At 34.6% G+C, this 18031-nt stretch overlaps 3 protein-coding genes across 5 annotated transcripts; all 3 read left to right on the top strand.

The window, feature by feature from the left end:
- Positions 1–821: 821 nt before the first annotated feature.
- Positions 822–11459, top strand: LOC107589958 (T-complex protein 11-like protein 2). 2 transcript variants are annotated; one of them, XM_016278553.1, is made up of 10 exons: positions 822–921; positions 4371–4554; positions 5122–5254; positions 5540–5660; positions 5747–5970; positions 6935–7071; positions 7644–7831; positions 7926–8107; positions 8250–8422; positions 10126–11459. In XM_016278553.1, the coding sequence occupies exons 2-10, from the start codon at positions 4383–4385 to the stop codon at positions 10395–10397; spliced, it is 1602 nt and encodes a 533-aa protein (XP_016134039.1). In that variant the 5' UTR covers positions 822–921; positions 4371–4382; the 3' UTR covers positions 10398–11459. The 2 variants fall into 2 exon arrangements, with proteins under 2 accessions (XP_016134039.1, XP_016134046.1); XM_016278560.1 differs by having other exon boundaries at positions 4374–4554.
- A 286-nt stretch (positions 11460–11745) lies between these two features.
- Positions 11746–12663, top strand: LOC107591210 (uncharacterized protein C7orf73-like). Its single transcript, XM_016280296.1, has 3 exons — positions 11746–11888; positions 12053–12106; positions 12272–12663. Exons 1-3 carry the CDS (start codon positions 11874–11876, stop codon positions 12341–12343), a joined length of 141 nt encoding a protein of 46 aa, XP_016135782.1. The 5' UTR covers positions 11746–11873; the 3' UTR covers positions 12344–12663.
- Positions 12664–13841: 1178 nt separating this feature from the next.
- Positions 13842–17869, top strand: LOC107591215 (vesicle transport protein GOT1B-like). Of its 2 annotated transcripts, none has more exons than XM_016280317.1 (5): positions 13842–13926; positions 14359–14450; positions 14995–15173; positions 15547–15628; positions 17215–17869. In XM_016280317.1, the coding sequence occupies exons 1-5, from the start codon at positions 13902–13904 to the stop codon at positions 17251–17253; spliced, it is 417 nt and encodes a 138-aa protein (XP_016135803.1). In that variant the 5' UTR covers positions 13842–13901; the 3' UTR covers positions 17254–17869. The 2 variants fall into 2 exon arrangements, with proteins under 2 accessions (XP_016135803.1, XP_016135795.1); XM_016280309.1 differs by lacking the exon at positions 17215–17869 and adding an exon at positions 17017–17146.
- The last annotated feature ends 162 nt before the right edge of the window (positions 17870–18031 follow it).

Genomic DNA, 18031 nt, shown 5'->3' on the forward strand with positions numbered 1-18031 from the left:
CAGTGGGTAAAGCCACTTCCAAGCCTTGTATAGTAAAACAGTGTCTTAGTTATTTATTTTATTATTTTCAGATAAATGATCATATTTCTCCAGTCACTGAGGGGTTAATGTCTGTTTGTTTAGTTACCATGGTTCTGTTTGAATACAGCCTGCCCTCAACGCTCTAGTAAACACGGTGTGTTCAAGCATAAAGCATTAATTTAAAAAAACTCAAAAGAATTTGGCGTTATGCCTTGCTACTCGTGATGATTTCTGTCATTTGAGAATCACGCTAAAAGTTCAGGAAGTGATTTGAATTATTTTGAATAATAACAAATCATAATCCTCGATGGGAGGGATTAAACGAAAGATCGAATTCGCTTTACCTTATCGACAGAATCAGAACTCAATCAAAACGTTCGAATAAAACTGACACATGCATTCGTCGACAATAAATTAATAATGTTTTACGCTTTGTTACTTTGTACAGTAGCTCGCTTTGTCCACAGAGCATTTTTAATGTATTTTTACGTCACATCCGTAAACAAAGAAGCTCATGCGAGCTGGACTGTGCCGTTATGTTTCTAGGGGGTGCGCGCCAATCCTATACATGCGATATTGTCGATATTTTTGTTGTTTTATTTTAAAACAACCGTCTCGTGCTTATTTAGTCTTTGTAATGTCTATTTCCCACAGGTATGTATTAATTTCTCTTAATAGCTTTAATTCATATACCAAAGACAAAATATCGAAACCCCTATAGGTGCAGAATAATAGATTCTCCCAGTTTCACAAAACACTACAAGACAAGTGATATTTTAAAGAGCCATTTAAAGCCCTAGTGTACTAAGGAAGGAGTATCAATACATTTTACCTGCAAATCGAGGAAAAACTCGGTTGTCCACTCTTTGCCAAGTCCTCACAATCGGGGACTTGACTCAGGTAATTGTTACATAGTTTTATTCGTTTAGAGTTTATATATATATATATATATGATAATTATTTGCAAATTAAAGGAGCTGGACAACGGTTATGTTTACATCACATCACGTTACGTATTTGCGTTGTTCGCTTTATTAAATGTGCAAACGCGCGCTCGCTGCCTTGTTTATTAAGTTGGCTTGAAAAAGCCAACTTACTGATATTCTATTTAAGCGTCTTCTTCTTCTTCTTCTTCTTATTATTATTATTATTATTATGACTAAATTTGTGAACGCTACTGCTCCTAGAGCTTTCCAGCTAGAACCACCTGACCAAACTCAATCCAGCTCTTCAGACTGTTCTGACTCGGGTTGCTGTATCTTTTCAGACTGATCGGATTTACGGTTTTCTTTAAAATGAGGATTAAAAATAATAAAAATCCCACAGATTTACATTGACGGAATGTTCAAATGAGCCAAGACTATTCAAACTCCAACTGTCAAAAATGTAAATCTAAACACACTGAGGCCCCATTTAAACTCTTTTAAGATTCCACTCTATCTCATATTTCTAATCTATCTATCTAGCTGGTTGGCTGCTTCCAGGCTGGTTTTAATGTGGTTTTGGCACCTTTTTAGCTGGTCAGGCTGGTCAAGCTGGGAGACCTGCTAAAAGACCAACCAAGTTTAAAACACCTACTTTCAGCTTAAACCAGCTAAGACTAGACATCTAGCCTAGGCTGGTTTTAAGCTGGTTTTTGACTGGTTCAGCTGGATTTAACTGGTTTTAACTGGTTTTTAGCTGGCTTTTTTGCTAAATCAGCTGGTTTTAGCTGATTTCAACTGGTCTATAGCTGGTTTTTTATTGAATCAGCTGGTTTTACCTTGTTTTTAGCAATAACGTGCTAATCATGCTAGCAAACATGCTAGTAACATGCTATTCATGCTAGAAACATGCTAATAACATGCCAATTATGCTAAAAATGCTACAAACATGCTAATAAAATGCTAACCATGTTAGCAACATGCTAGTCATGCTAGAAACATGCTAATAACTAGTTAATCATGCTAGCAACGTACTAGTAACATGTTAATCATGTTAGCAACATGGTAATCATGCTAGAAACATGTTAGTAACTTGCTAATCATGGTAGCAACATGATAGTAACATGCTAATCATACTAGAAACATGCTAGTAACATGTTAATTATGCTAGCAACATGCTAATAATGCTAAAAACATGTTATCAACATGCTAGTCATGCTAGAAACACCCTAGCAACCACCCCAGGTACCCTAGCAATATGCTTCATACCTATCTGTTTTTCTGATAGACCGCATTGCCATGAAAACATTCAAACTTGAATCTTTAAAACTATTTTAAATGTCAAACTACTTCAAACCTAAAACCTTCAGACTGCAAGCTTTTAAAACTTTCTGGCATGGCTTTTTCAAGCCAACTTAAAGATTGTCTACAAACTTTTCAATCTAGTTAATATTTATTTCACATACAAACCATAAAGTGACTGTTTACTGATTCCACGTTGCTAATCTTTAAATGGGTTGGGGTTTGCATGATCTGGAAAGTCCAGTTCGGCTGCTCTTCTGCTTTGACAGTTTGCTCGTGTTTTGTCCTTGTTTGTGTGCTAAAGATAAGGTAACGTGTGCAGAGCAGCTGAGCGTGTGTGTGTTACAGCACCTCCTTTTAGGGCCCAGAGCAGCACGAGCTGTAAACGGTGCCAGTGGTGCTGTCATCGGTCTCTCCTAATTTAAACCTGACTGAGGATGTGCATGTGCATGGCTTTCTGTTTTTACCACGAGAACTACTGAACCGGTCTAATATGAGAAGAGGTCGCAGTGCTTTACCCCCTATGCTCAAAATAGATACTCTCTTTTGGGAGTAACAAGAATGGAAGAGCTTGAACATGTTATGTCACTGGTCTTTCTTTTGTAACCAGGCTCCAAATACTGGAAGTACTGGTATCTGTGTTAATTGCTATAGACTTAAGACAACTACAGCACTTGAACAAGTTGAGGTATACAGTTCATATGAGTGACATTATTGTTTTACAAATTATAATAACACTAAATATAATGTAGAATAAATAAAGCCAAATGTGTGTGGTTGACCAAATTATAGTGACTTTATTATTAAGGGGCAAAATGATCTTAAAGGGACAGAAAAAAAAAAGATTCACCCAAAAATGATCATTTATTATGATTCATTTATACTGAAACGTGTTCTTTTTTGTACTATTTTATATTATTATAGTACTTATTAACATTTTGGATTCATTTTTAAATTGTCAGTTTCTAAACTATTTTAGTTTAAGTTTTAGTAGTTTTCCTATGTGCTTTTGCCTTTTCTGTTATTTTTGAAATATTTTTTATTTAACTTACTGTATATTTACTTTAGTTTTAGTTGTAAGATGTCAACATATTCCCAAGAGTTTTTCATCTGATACTTATATCTTATTTCATTTCAGCTTTATTTAAAGACAACATTTTAAAAATAGTTTTAGTTATCAACAACAAAATTCTGACCCTCATGTTGTTCCAAACCAGAATGACTTCTTTTTTCTTCAGTGGAACGCAAAAGGAGACTTTAAATCATTTTTTCCGTACAATCAAAGTAAATAGTGTCTGAGATTGTGTTCCACAGAAGTAAGAAACTCGTACAGGTTTGGAACGACATGAGGAAATGATGGTAGAATTTACATTTTAGGTTGAACTATTCCTTTAACTCTCAGAATTGGCAGAGAATCAATGCAATTTCAAATTCTTGTTGTTTTACAGTAGCACTGGGAGACAAATTTGGTATTTCTATTGTAACAGATTAATCCACATTAATCCACATGAGCAATAGATAAACCTGTAATTACAAGACACTTAAACAAGCAGTTTTGTCAGAGCATTAAGAATAATAGAAAGGATTAATGTCTTACTTAGTATCTGAATGTATTTTTATTAATTAATGAAGGTCATTGTTGACTTTTTGTTACTGAGGCAGACTCAACGTCCTAAAAAGACAAGCAGTTACTCTGTTGCATTAGGAAACAGGTGTGTAGTGAAGCCTATAAAGGCAAAGGGGTGTAACGAGATAGGTTTGCTTTTAAAGATCACACAGCTATCCGGCGTTATCTGTTACCCAAGAGACAGCACCGGTCAACGTCTGAATCACATTTAAAATACAATGTCTCTTTGTGGGCCACATGAACATCACTGAGCCCTTTTGTTGCCCATTTATCTTCCCTTGCCTTTGCAAGTCACTTTTCTTTGTTATGTCAACGAAGCTTTATATCCTTGTGGAATTTTCCAGCACTGAAAGTTTGCCAGATAAAACTTTATCCAATTGCCATATAAGTCATTGCCCCATTTCCACTAAAAGCATCAGCTTCAAGTTTGTCTTAAAAAAAAAAGCCTTCATTTTAGCCACAAAATCTTTCTTAGTACCTTTTTACTTAATTTGCAGCAGCCCCTCACGATGCCACTGAACGGTGAACGTCCCACCTCCACCTCTACGGTGGCCAGCGAGGACAAGAACAGTGACACAGAGTCATCGGAAAGGTGCGACAGTTTGACCTGGTCTAGCGATGTGGACTGTTCTCGCCAGAGCTTCACCAGCGATTCGTCCAGCAAACACAACTCTCCTTCTTGTAGGTTTCCTACTAACATTCAAATGGCAAAAAAAGTATTTGTGTTTATTTATTTTCAGTAGATTCATAACAGAAATAGTTTAGCATTTATTCTGTTAGAATGTACTATCTATACTATGTATATCTAAACTAGTGCTATTTAATATTATTTATATACAATTGTAGTATTTATTAATAGTTCAAATTAGCTCTTATTTTTATATTTTTAGTTTGTTGTTTTAATTTTAGTATTTTTTTTATTATTTATATACAATTGTATTAATTAATCGTTCAAACTAGCTTTTATTTTTATATTTTTAGTTTATAATTTTAGTTTTAGTAATTTTATGTGCTTTTGTCTTTTTCATTAGTTTTAATTAATTTTATTGATTATTTAGCTTTAATTTATTTTTATTTCAGTTTTAGCAATTTAGTACGTCAACTTATTTTAATGCAGTATGTCTATTTTTTGTTTTTCTAATATTTTAGTTTAGTTTAGGTTTTTCAGTTAACAAAAAGTTGTTGTTGTTGTTTTTATTGGATAAATGTCTATTGATCTTTTAACCTGTATTGCCGCTGTGTCCTCAGGCAGCCCACCAAAAACCCTAACGCTTGATGAGGTCATGGCCTCGGCTCGGGACCTTTCTAATCTGAGCCTGGCTCATGAGATCGTTGTTAACCGGAACTTCCACCTAGAGCCGCCGGATCTACCCCAAAATAGGTACTAAACTTGTTATATAATTACCATTTACCATCTCCAGATCTGGGCCCCACTTGATGTTCAGTTTGCTTGGTAACTGTTCATAATTATATACATGGGACAAGAACAAGTTAAGGTTGATGGTTATGAAAACATACACAAATTTATACAATATGTTGTATAGTCAATAGTCATAAACATATTGATGTATAGTCAATATGTTTATGCATTTTGCATATATATATATATATATATACACATATTCAATATAGAACAATTGAATCCAAGCATTTTTTTTCCTTAAAGCCTGGAGAAGAGGGTTAAAGAAATGGTGCGCAAGGCCTTCTGGGACTGTCTTGAAACCGAGCTGAATGATGACCCTTCTGAGTATGATTACGCCATCAAACTTCTGGAAGAGATCAGAGATGTAAGTTACATATTTACTTTGATACAATGATGAAAAGCAGTCTGATGGCAAGTGACTTCTTAATCACTTTTGTCCCATCATCAAAGATCCTGCTGTCCTTCCTGAACCCCGGGGCCAATCGCTTGCGTACTCAGATCATGGAGGTTCTGGACATGGACCTGATCCGCCAGCAGGCTGATAACAATGCGGTTGACATCCAGGGCCTTTTGTCTTACATCATCAATACTATGGGCAAGTTCTGTGCACCGGTCCGAGACGATGAAATCAAGAAGCTCAAGGAGAACTCAGGCGACTTAGTGACACTGTTCAAGTATGTTATTAAGGTGTCTTCTTGTATAGCTTTGTAGAACTAGCTAGGTCAGTTTCACTTCAGAGCTCACTGGCTGGTGTAATAACTTACAAATAGTGCATCCCATTCTCATTCAAATTTGTGCATGAAATCTGTGTACAGGTATATACAATTTCTTGAACAAATTCATGAATCACCAATTACTTTTATACTAAAATTTGTTCTTAATTTATGAAAAAAGAAAAAAAAATGTAGGAGCAACCGAAACCACACATATGCAAAAATCTAATATTTTGGGTGGCCTTACAACTATGTCATTATAGTATCATTGAGATACTATTATAGTTTGTATTAATTTGAATGAGTATTTATTTATTTATTGTTTTTATTTTAATAAAAACATTTGATTAAATATTTTATTTAAATTATTTTGTTGAATGTTTTTTGTCACTTTTAGTAGTTTTGGGTCATATATATATATATATATATATATATATATATATACATAGTTTTTATTTCAGTTTTAGTTTTGTTATCTTAGGATCAAGTTAAACTAAATTAAAATGAGAAATGTTTCCATAAGATGAAATAGTTTTTTAAATTCTATTTCAATCAAAGTGTACTTCAAGCAATGAATATGGTTTTCAGTTTTTAATTTCATATTTATATGGTTTTCATTTTAGCTTTAGTCTTAGTTAACTATAATAACCCTGTCTATAACAATGTTATAATTACATTTTATTCATAGATATATCATTTTTATATATTTATACATAGATTAAATATATTAGAAGATATAGATGTTTGTACATAAGCATGGGTTGTGAATTAATAATTAATAATGTTTTAATAGTAACTAAGTAACTAAGGGAGATATGGGGCACAAATCAGTAATGATGTTGTCCTCACTAACAGCCATATTTTATGTGAACATTCACCTGAGGCAAAGTAACTGACTCGTAAATGATCACTTGTGTCATAACAGGGAAATCTTCCGGGTGCTGGACCTGATGAAAATGGACATGGTGAATTTTACCATCCAGAGCCTCAGGCCAGAGCTTCAGAGGCAGTCGGTAGAGTATGAGAGAGCCAAATTCCAAAGCATTCTGGAAAGAACTCCCAGTGAGTCTACAAATAAAACAATTGACAATTATTTTAAATAAAATGATTGCATTTAAAAGGATCAGCCATTTTCACCACAAAAAATAACATTTTGTCGTTATTGATCAACCTTTTGTCATTCCAGAACCATGTGGCTTTTTTTTTCCTGTGAAACACAAAAGATGCTTTGAAGATGTTTTGACTGTTTTTGTCTGTACAGTGAAAGTCAATGGGGTCCACAACAAAATTGGACATCATTGACTTTCATTGTACGGTCAAAAAGAAAAAAAAAACACTGAGAAATTAAAAAAAATATCTCAACAAAATAAATTAAGGTTTAGATCGACATGAGTAAAAACTATTTAAATTATTTCAACTATTATTAGTTTAACTATTATTAACTACTATTATATTATATTATCCCACTGTATATATATATATATATATATATAGTTAAATATGATTAAATTAAAACTAAATTAAATTATTTAAAACTATTTAAATTAACTATTTAAACGGTCCCATTTAAAGGGATAGTTCACTCAATCTGGACTCCTTTGCACACCTGGGCAACATCATTTTAATTCACCCAGGTGCTTTGGACCACACAACTGAGTGGATCAAATCTTCAATAGAGGAGGCCACTCGAGTCATGCCACCAGCAGACAAGAGCAGCGATTCTGGGCAGAGCGGCAAACCCTTACCAGGCCCCACGCTGGTGCTAAATACAGCCTACATCAGACTGCTCACCTGGGACGAGAGCAAGGGCCCATTACCTGAGGTTGGAGAACAAACAGTTATTTTCAGTCATACTGAGCATTGATATCAAATTCAAAATGCCTCTTTAAGAGTGCTTTATGATCTAACACTTGCAGACCGTGATGACGGATGAAGTGAGGTTGCAGGAGATGCAGCGGTCTCTTCAGCTCTATCAAGCGGGCGCGTCTGTTCTGCTGATAGTCTATAGCTCAATAGGAGGGGCCGTGTCAGGCCTGCCCGCTCTTGTCGAGAGACTTAAGAAGATGACAGCAGTGCTGCTGGAGGGCATGCATAGCGCGTATGTCCCGTCCCTTTCCTTCCCCTAAACTCTGCTCAGGCTTACACATGCACACGTCACACACATACTTCTGCATAAACGCAATAATGAATGTCTCAATCTAAAAGATCTTGCCTGTTGCCCCCCCTCGTTTGGCTTACAGAGACTTTAATCTCACTGAAGCTCTTGGAAACGTCAGTGCTCAGATCTGCTGTGAAGTCAACAAGTCTCTGGCTGAAAGAAACTTCCCAGCTCTGCCGGCTGAACTGCAGGAAACTTTAAAGGGCCAGATTTGTGACATCACCCAGGAAAACAACCCAATACGCACTCTTGTTGGTAAGGAAAAATGTAAAGGAATATTCGAGTTCCAATCAACAGCACTTGTGTCATTGCAAAAAAAGATTTTCTTATAGTTTTTTGTCCTGTTTACCAGTCAAAATATCTAAACAAACATAATTAAAATCAAGAAACATTTATGTGAGAAGCAAAGTGTAACAAAGTTCATAAGTCGGGAAGAAGGAGGCAGGAACCGGCGAACATTTAAACAAACTTTAATAATAAAATAAACTCAAAATAGCGCGACAGCCCCTCGCGGACGACTGTCGCGCACAAACAAAACCAAAACACAAAATAAAACTCCAGGCCTGGTCCTCTCTCCTCTTTCCCTGTCGTCCCTCCTCCTTTGTATCCTTCCGGAGCTCCTCCGTGAGACTCGAGACCGGTGAGTGGCGCAGGTGTCGCTCATTATCACTTACTCCACCGGCCTCGCTCCGTTCCCACGGCTCTCGGCCCCGCTCCTCTCATCACACAAAGTAGATAATAGTTTATAATACAGAAAATTATATATTATAATAATCTTTTTGCTTAAAACAAGAAAATCTGCCAGTGGAGTAAGAAAAATAAACTTGCATCAGAATTAAATGTTTTTTTTAAATGCATAAAACATAAAACTATCTGCCAATGTAGTAAGAACAATAAACTCATTTTTCCTTTGAGTAAGTTTATTTTCCTTAGCCCATTGATATTTTTTTCTTGTTTCTCGAACATCACTCGAGTCGCTACATTTTTAAGTAACATAATTTAAGAATGTTTAGAAATGTAATTTGTACAAGAAAAGAAGACAAAATACTAAGTAAGAAAATCCCCCCTTTTTGCAACGTAATATTACCTAAAAAATTATTTCAATCTTAAAATGGAAATAAATGGAGCCAAATTTTGGAGGATTTAAAAGCAGAAATGTGAAGCTTATAATTTTATAAAAGCAATTAACTTAATTCTTCTGTTAAAACCAGTGTATTATTTAAGCTATGAAGCTGTTTCAATTTTTTTAAAATTACGTTTTATGTTGTATTCATGTCAACTAAGTTGTAAATTTGCATATAACAGTTAATCAAGCTTTTTTTGATATATTAACAAGCATATTGTTCACATTTTGTGGCTATACTATTAAAACAGTGATATTTTACATTTATATATTGACCCCATTCACATCCATTCTCATTGCCTCACTGTAACACATTTTTTTATTTTATTTAATTATTATTTTTTTAAATGTAGTGGAAATACATTTTTGTGATAACCAACATTATGGCAACAAATGCGGTCAGAGCTGAACTTGTAATATTACCTTAAACCCTGTATCATGTTTTAATCAAGCGGCATCCTTCTGGTCTCTCTTGTGAAACCAACACGGAAGTGACTAAAACTGCAATTCATCGACTGGCCGCTAGAGGCTGGCTCTAAAAGGGAGTCAGTTCCATAGACTCCCCATGTTAAAATGCCCAAGTTTACAGCAGAAAACAATATGTTTTATGTACAAAAGTGGTTTTGGTCTATATAGCTAATTTTGCCCTACATGACAACTGTGAGGGAGCTCCCGCCTCTTTGCCCATTTTCGATTATCCGGGAGTAACGCGGGGTGACGCGCTGCCAAGATGGCGACCAAAAACGCTCTTCAGAAACCTACGGGTGACGTCATGGACACTACGTCCATGTTTTTATACAGTCTATGGTTTTAATGTGCCTTTTGTGTCCCACAGAGGGAAGGGTACAGCAGTACTTTAGGGTGGTCCTCGCCTCTACCAACTCTCACAGGACGCCCCCTCCTGTACCGCCAGGCTTGGGTCTGATTCAGCCGGAGCTCATGGGGCTCGGGGTCAGTTTTGTCAACCTCGTCAACTTCAACAAAAAGGTTTACGGTCCTTTCTACGTGAGCATCCTGAAGAATCTACTTTTCATCGACATGCAAGCACCAACTCCGCAGAATGGGATCATACAGGGGCCACCCAGCAGCCCACTGGAGTCCAAATAAATCAGGATGCATCGTTTACTTGATTCGTTATCATCACCAGACATTTCACTCATGTGTTTCCAAGGGGGGTCTGTTTATTATGTTACAAAGAGACTATGTTCTTTGCCAAGTTATATTTTTATATTTTTAGCATCTCTCTAACTGGTTTTCACTTGACAGTGTTACTGCAATAGAAAAGCAGTCATTACGTACAGTATACCATGACCATGTTTAGGTGCAAGGCAGAAACTTTTCTATATTTACAGTTGTTAAAGACATAGCCAAAATAGGCTAATATATTTACACAGATCATTTACAGTCTATTGAGAAAATGTTATATCCATTTAGAGATACCCATGTTGTTTCCCATGCCCATTTTCTAGATCATAAAACAAGTTTATTGGAGCATATTGAAATCCATCATCGACAAAGTGAAATTATACTATACACATTATTTTGAAAGTATTGTATTACAAATATTAACTGTGTTTATACTTGAAAAAAGGTCTGAATTTCTTATTCTGCATAATTTGAAATGGAAGAAACTTGAAATTATATAAAGTGTCAGAGATATACAGAGATATATAAAGAATCAAGAACTCTGAGAAGATCAAATTGAACAATATTGTTAAATTAATTTGAATTTTTTTGGTCCTGGTAGTGTTCTTTTATACAGTTACGACTGCATGATCATTTGTTGTCCTTTTTTATCCTTTAGACATCAACATCTGGGTTAGTTTTGTATGCTGTTTGTATCATTGTGCTTTGGTTACAGGCATGTTGGTTTTATTACTGTTGTATTTGAAATTTAAGGGCGATTCTCTTATATAATGTTTGTGCTCTTATTCAGTTATGTTAATTGTTTTAACTATAACCTATCCGCATAGATCAAGACCCTTGTTTGGCTGGTGACACACACATAAACACACATGATTTTTGCTGTTGTGTCAAGCGAATGGATGACATCTTTGTGTGGAAAGCCATTGTTTTAACATAACAGACCGTCAGTTTAACAATTTTGCAAATTATGTTTTTAAGATGTAAGAACCCTTGTAAGAACAACAAAATATATGTAGTGTGACAAGCACAAAAAAAAATAATAAAAGAAAGTGTGGAAACTAGTCCATGTTTCTTTTAAACCTGTTTCTGCATTCATCTGGCAGCATTTAAATATTCTTTTGTTACATTTTTAAGAAATAATTGTATTTTTAAAATGTATTTTTATTTAAAATCAGTTACCATTTTACTGGAAGTGGGGAAACTTATATTATAGTTAAATCACAATCTGGTATATAATTTGTTATAGCTCAATTAAACATTTTACGTGCTCTTTACTTCATAATTAAGACTCTTATTTTGCAAGAGTACTACTTCCGGTGTGTTGATGTCATGCTGAGGACATATGAAGCTAGTCGAAGCCTAACGCAGAGCCATACTAGATTTCGGGACTAGTGTCACTGTTATTTACTTTCTTTTCACTATTTCAAAGCTTTAATCATGATGCAATTCATAGTAAGTACTTACATCTGTTCGTGAGATTATTCGCTTGCTAATTCACATTGTAGTTTCATTTGAGCTAAATATAAACATTTACAGCCGGATCGTTTATAATATAGGAGAATGTTTCTATCTGTGATATGATTTTGCTGATCTTTGAGCATCTTTTGTCTTTCCAGCTTGGCTTCACTCTGGGGAACGTGGTTGGCATGTATCTGGCACAGAATTACGAGGTTATAAAAACTATTTATTCTCATATTAACTCTGTGTCTGTCTAAAAACTTATAAACGAATTCTAATAAGACTGGACTAAATGGCATTAGTCTTGAAATAGAGAACAGCTCCATTGTTTAGTGATCATTGTCTGATATAATTTATTTGTTTATAACTTTTTCAAGGTACCCAATATTTCAAAGAAATTCGAGGCCTTTAAGAAGGACGTGGAGGCCAAGAAGAAACCCCCAGAATGATGGACACAAGTCACGTGTGGAAATATGGCAAATTGTAATTAACTGTAGAGGGATATTTAAGAACAAGAATATAATCTAGTATGTGTTAAAGTTTAAACAAAAGAGCCCTCAAGATGCACAGTATATTCCTAGTGTCAAATAGTGCCTCAAAATCAAAATTGTTTTGAAAGTTGATGTGTTCTGCATTTTGCATTGTATTCTCTCTCTCTCTCTCTCTCTCTCTTTTTCGAAATCAGGGTAAATTTGTTTACACCTGATTTTTTTTGCTGTTACATTTCGGATAATTATTCATTCATATATTTTAAAAACTCAATGGGATATTTTAAACAAAAGAGCCCTCAAGATGCACAGTATATTCCTAGTGTCAAATAGTGCCTCAAAATCAAAATTGTTTGAAAGTTGATGTGTTCTGCATTTTGCATTGTATTCTCTCTCTCTCTCTCTCTTTCGAAATCAGGGTAAATTTGTTTACACCTGATTTTTTTTGCTGTTACATTTCGGATAATTATTCATTCGTATATTTTAAAAACTCAATGGGATATATTTTTTTTGGTCAGAAACAGCTTGCAGTGTGATGCAGTTCTTGGGTTTGCTGTATTTATGGAGAAACATATTTGCAGGGCAAATAGAAACTGCACATAATAATCAGATATTCGAAACAAATTACTGCAATGTTTTATAAAGGCTTCTTAATATTATGTAATAAAGTTCTGAGATTATACTAATAAAATGCTTATATTAAGTTGTTGGTTGTCAGTATTGTTATTCTATGTTATTTTCTAGGAATGCTTATTAAATAAATGTCACACTTAATGATAAAATTCTACACATTACATTTTTGTTCATTAAATTTAGATGTGCAACATTCAAATTAAAACTTTACTCTTTTCATGCTATAAAAATACTTTGCTGGATAATAATTTGTCTAAAATATACCAGAGATTCAAGGGGTTGGCATGCTGCTTAAAAAATAATGTGACACCAACTTATACATTATTCATGGAAAATGTCAAAAACATCAACTTCTCATTCTTATATGAAAGTATACATCAGGAAAATTGCTTAAAGAACGGTACAAATGTCACGAATTATATACAGACCCGTTGAAACAATGTAGAAACCTCCACAGGTAAACCAGCGTGTACGATGTTAAGTGTGCTGTTGTAAACATTGACCGGAAGATGGCGCGGTGGACACGGAAGTAAACAACCTTCTCAGTATTCCAAATACAACGGTTGCGCTTCTGTGTACATTTATCAAGGTTATTATGGTTAAAATTATATATGTAAACTACGACATATTACAGTACATATGTTTTTTAAATATAGTCTAATATTTACTACAGTGACTTTTACCATGTCATCACTAGGCACGCAAAAACGCATTAAATGTCTTAAACATGCGTTAATTTTTTTTTTTTACGAACTACTTATTCAAAATAGCAATTCTTTAAAAAAGACATTAATACGAGATTTGTAAAGTTTTTCCGGAAGTCGAAGTGAGTGTTTCCGGTACGCGTGGCCGCTTCTATGACAGCTGGTGAGCGAGACGAGCCAAGATGATTTCCCTCACCGACTCCCAGAGTAAGATTAACATAACCTGTCTCACTGACAGCTCTTCCTCGGACTATGTCTAGCGTTAGTGCTTTCATCGGCAAAGCCTGTTGTCGTTATTATTTCGCCTGTCTTGAGTATTTATGTGTGTGTGGATTCATGCAGCTGCGTACAGATGTCACTCCACCAGTAATAAATCTAGTGTAAAAGTCGTTGGCGGTGAATTACATGACAGGAAATGTTCTGGCTTAAAACCCGCTTTAATGTGGATGGAGAACTGCACCAGACTGACTGCATGAAGACAGAACAGTCCTATACACATAGTTTAATGCATATGATCATCAATAAGAAATGATCATATTAGCAAATAATATCTAACCTTTATGTGGTATTAAATGCTAATTATATATATTGGTTTAATTTAATATTGCTTCAGTTTTATGGCTTTCCCTCTCTCAACAGAAATTGGAATGGGGCTAACAGGATTTGGTGTATTTTTTCTGTTTTTTGGGATGATCCTGTTTTTCGATAAAGCTCTCCTTGCCATAGGAAATGTGAGTCTTCCCATCTTGTCATTGATATATTTGGTTATGCCTTACATATTTATAACGATATGATCATTTTAATTATACTAATCAGAAACAAATATAAACAGTGTATATATTATTTGTTTCTTATCAGAGTAATTACAATATATTAAAAAAAATGTCTCTGTGTGTGTGAACACACACACACACACACACAGTGTATTACATGTTTTATATATATATATATATATAAAATGTAATGTAATATTCTCACTGGTTTAAAAAAAAACAAAATTGCATGCATGTTTGTGCTAGTTTCTGAGCAATTTCTTTCGTATAACTTTGTTGTGAATAGTATTGTTTTGCCACATTTTTACTTTTTCCGTCATATTCTTCATTATGCTCATCTAGATTTTCCTGGTATTAAGTGTTCTCTCATAATAGCTCAAATACAACATTTTTATACCATAATTTGTTATAAACTTATATTATGAGCGCACATAAGCACAGATCCCTCGACCCAAAGGCAGTTTCTATCTCTTACCTCTCTCTTGGTCTTCATTTGTCTCAGATCTTTTTTGTTGTGGGCCTGGCGTTTGTAATTGGGCTGGAGAGGACGTTCAGGTTCTTCTTTCAGAAGCACAAAATGAAAGCCACCAGCTTCTTCCTAGGAGGCATCTTTGTAGTGCTGATCGGATGGCCCATCATTGGAGTGATTCTAGAGTTTTATGGCTTCTTTCTATTATTCAGGTATTTTTTTTAAAGAAATAGGATGCTCTTAACCAGGCAAATTATGCAGCTACATAACTAGTAGCTTTCTAGATGATGCTGATACATTCTGGCTGAAGGTGGATATAGATATTATCTACACTGATACAGATAAACTACACATTTTACAAGTAAATAAGAAAAAATAGAAAATTGAATGAGCACTTGTTTTACACTATAGTAAGTAAAATGGTTATATTATTTAAAAAATAAAATGTACATTATTCTTGAAGTCTGAAGGTTTTGGAACTGAAAAAAAAAAGACTAACATTTCGGATCAATAATCTCAAAATGATCCCGGTAATTCCTAATATCAGTCTATATCTACACTCTAATGCCTTTTCTTCACGTGTAGGGGATTCTTTCCAGTGGTCGTAGGCTTCATCAGGAGAATTCCTGTGCTGGGATACTTGCTGAATCTTCCCTTTATTAGTGGGGTAAGTTTTACCCAGCAGGGTGATGAAGAGGAGAGTGTGAGGTGATCTTTTTCTCCCTCTCTTGGTTTTATTTCCATATAAGGATCCTCTCAGATTGCAGTGAAGATGAAGTAATATTTTTTCCTTAGTTTTTAAAAATACCATCTTAGTCCAAAATAATTCTATTCTTAGTAGAATAGAACTGAATATCTGAAATTACACATATTACTGTTTGAAAAAGAAATATAGTTTTTTTCAGTAAGGATGCGTTAATTAAAAGTGACAGTAAAGACATTTATAATATTACAATATCCTGAAATCATGTCAAATGTCATATTTTTGTGAAAAATATTTTCATAAAAATATTTAGCAGCACTGTTTTATGCATTGGCAACAATAAGAAGTAATAAAGTTTCTTGAGCAGCAAATCAGCATATTCGAATGATTGGTGAAGGATCATGTGACACTGAAGACTGGAGTAATGCTGCTGAAAATTCAGCTTCGCCATCACAGAAATAACTTCTATTTTATAATGCATTTAAAAAAAGAAAATTACTATTTTAAATTGTAACAACCTTTCACGGTATTACTGTTTTACTGTATTTTTGGTCAAATAAATGCTGCCTTGGTGAGCATGAGAGACTACCTTCAAAAACATTAAAAAACCTTACCGAACCCAAACTTTTTGTATGGTATCAACTACATAACCCGAACTGATGATACCACTCAAATAGTGGCTAACACACATTAGGGTTTAGGTGGCCACCTGTTTTCAGGAGGAATGGGCCAAAATACCAGCAACAGTGTGTGACAACCTTGTGAAGACTTACAGAAAACGTTTGACCTCTGTCATTGCCAACAAAGGGTATATAACAAAGTATTGAGATGAAATTTTGTTATTGACCAAATACTTATTTTCCACCATAATTTGCAAATAAATTCTTTAAAAATCCTACAATGTGATTTTCTGGATTTTTTTTTCTCATTTTGTCTCTCATAGTTGAGGTATACCTATGATGAAAATTACAGGCCTCTCTCATCTTTTTAAGTGGGAGAACTTGCACAACTGGTGGCTGACTAAATACTATTTTGCCCCACTGTATATACTCTTTGGTCATTTTTGAGCGAGATGCTAATGCTCTAATCAGATTCAATGATCTATGCTAAGCTCGAAAACGGTAAAACTCAACTGTTTAACTCTAGGGAAGTTGGAAAATGAGCCTATTTTCAAAAATAATGGAGTGTTCCTTTAACACGTCCTAACCAGGCAATATGCAATAAATGACTAATAACAAACATGAAAAGTGTAAATGAGCTACCAAACCACACCTGTTTTCACCTCATGCAAGAAAACAGTCTTGCAAGTGTCTTTCAACGTCTGTTTGTTGTTCTTTTAATGCCTTCCTAAGGCTGAGCGGACAGTCAGTCATCTTGGTCAGTCACTGCTAATTCTGTCTTGCATGCGAGCATGAATCATGCTGTCCTGTGTCCAGTATTTTAAGTGATAAACATGTCATGAATAGGAATATATATTATTGTATTGTTATATCTATAAATGTTTTTTTTTAAGTGTCCTAATCCTTCCATACCTCTTTTTGTTTCTCCAGTATGTGGACAAAATGAGTGAAAGCAACAACATGGTTTAACAGACTCTTTTTTTACCACTTATTTATGATGGATTTTCTAAAGCTTTACCTTAAAACAGCCAGGAGAAGTATAGAGGTCGTATTACCGAAGCTTTATATTCAGATGTGTTTCCATTGTAAGGACGTCTGAGTGATATTTACGTCAGTGAAAAGCAAAGTGTGCAGCGTGGAAAACAAGCCAGTCCTTCGTCGGCTGGCCAAAGCAAAGCTGCGTCACAGCATCACTGCATCCCTGAACAACTGTGCCCTCATTTATTAATGCAAACTTCATCAAGAAGTTACTGGAGATCCTCCCATGAAGAATGTTTGTTTGAATGTGTAGAAGCGACTTCTGGAAGTCTGTATTCTGTTACATTAATGGCCTTGTTACACGGTTGTGTCTATAATTGTATTTTCAAGAGGGAGGAGAGCTGGATGACTCTATTTTTTATTTCCCCCCCCCCCCATCACACCTGCTGAAACTGTGATATTTACACTTTATTTTAAAATTAAACTATTACTAATCAGACTGGCATATAGAGATGTTATTATTATTAACTATTTAATTTTTTCTCTGTCTTCAAAAATGGTGGGATTTCAGAATGGTTCAGCTGCCACAAACTTTTGTAAATATAAATGTAAAAACTTGAAATGAGGTCAGTGTCTTTATTCTTATTCTTACTGCTTTATTAGGTATTGACACACCATTTGGGGTTCCTCAAAAGGGGCTTTAAAAATGTTTTGTTAATAATAATTATATGGTTGTAATATTAATATACTAAAATAATTATATTTTGAT

This window comes from Sinocyclocheilus grahami, unplaced genomic scaffold (genome assembly GCF_001515645.1).
Source record: "Sinocyclocheilus grahami isolate Dianchi unplaced genomic scaffold, SAMN03320097.WGS_v1.1 scaffold8.1, whole genome shotgun sequence".
Taxonomy (NCBI): domain Eukaryota; kingdom Metazoa; phylum Chordata; class Actinopteri; order Cypriniformes; family Cyprinidae; genus Sinocyclocheilus; species Sinocyclocheilus grahami.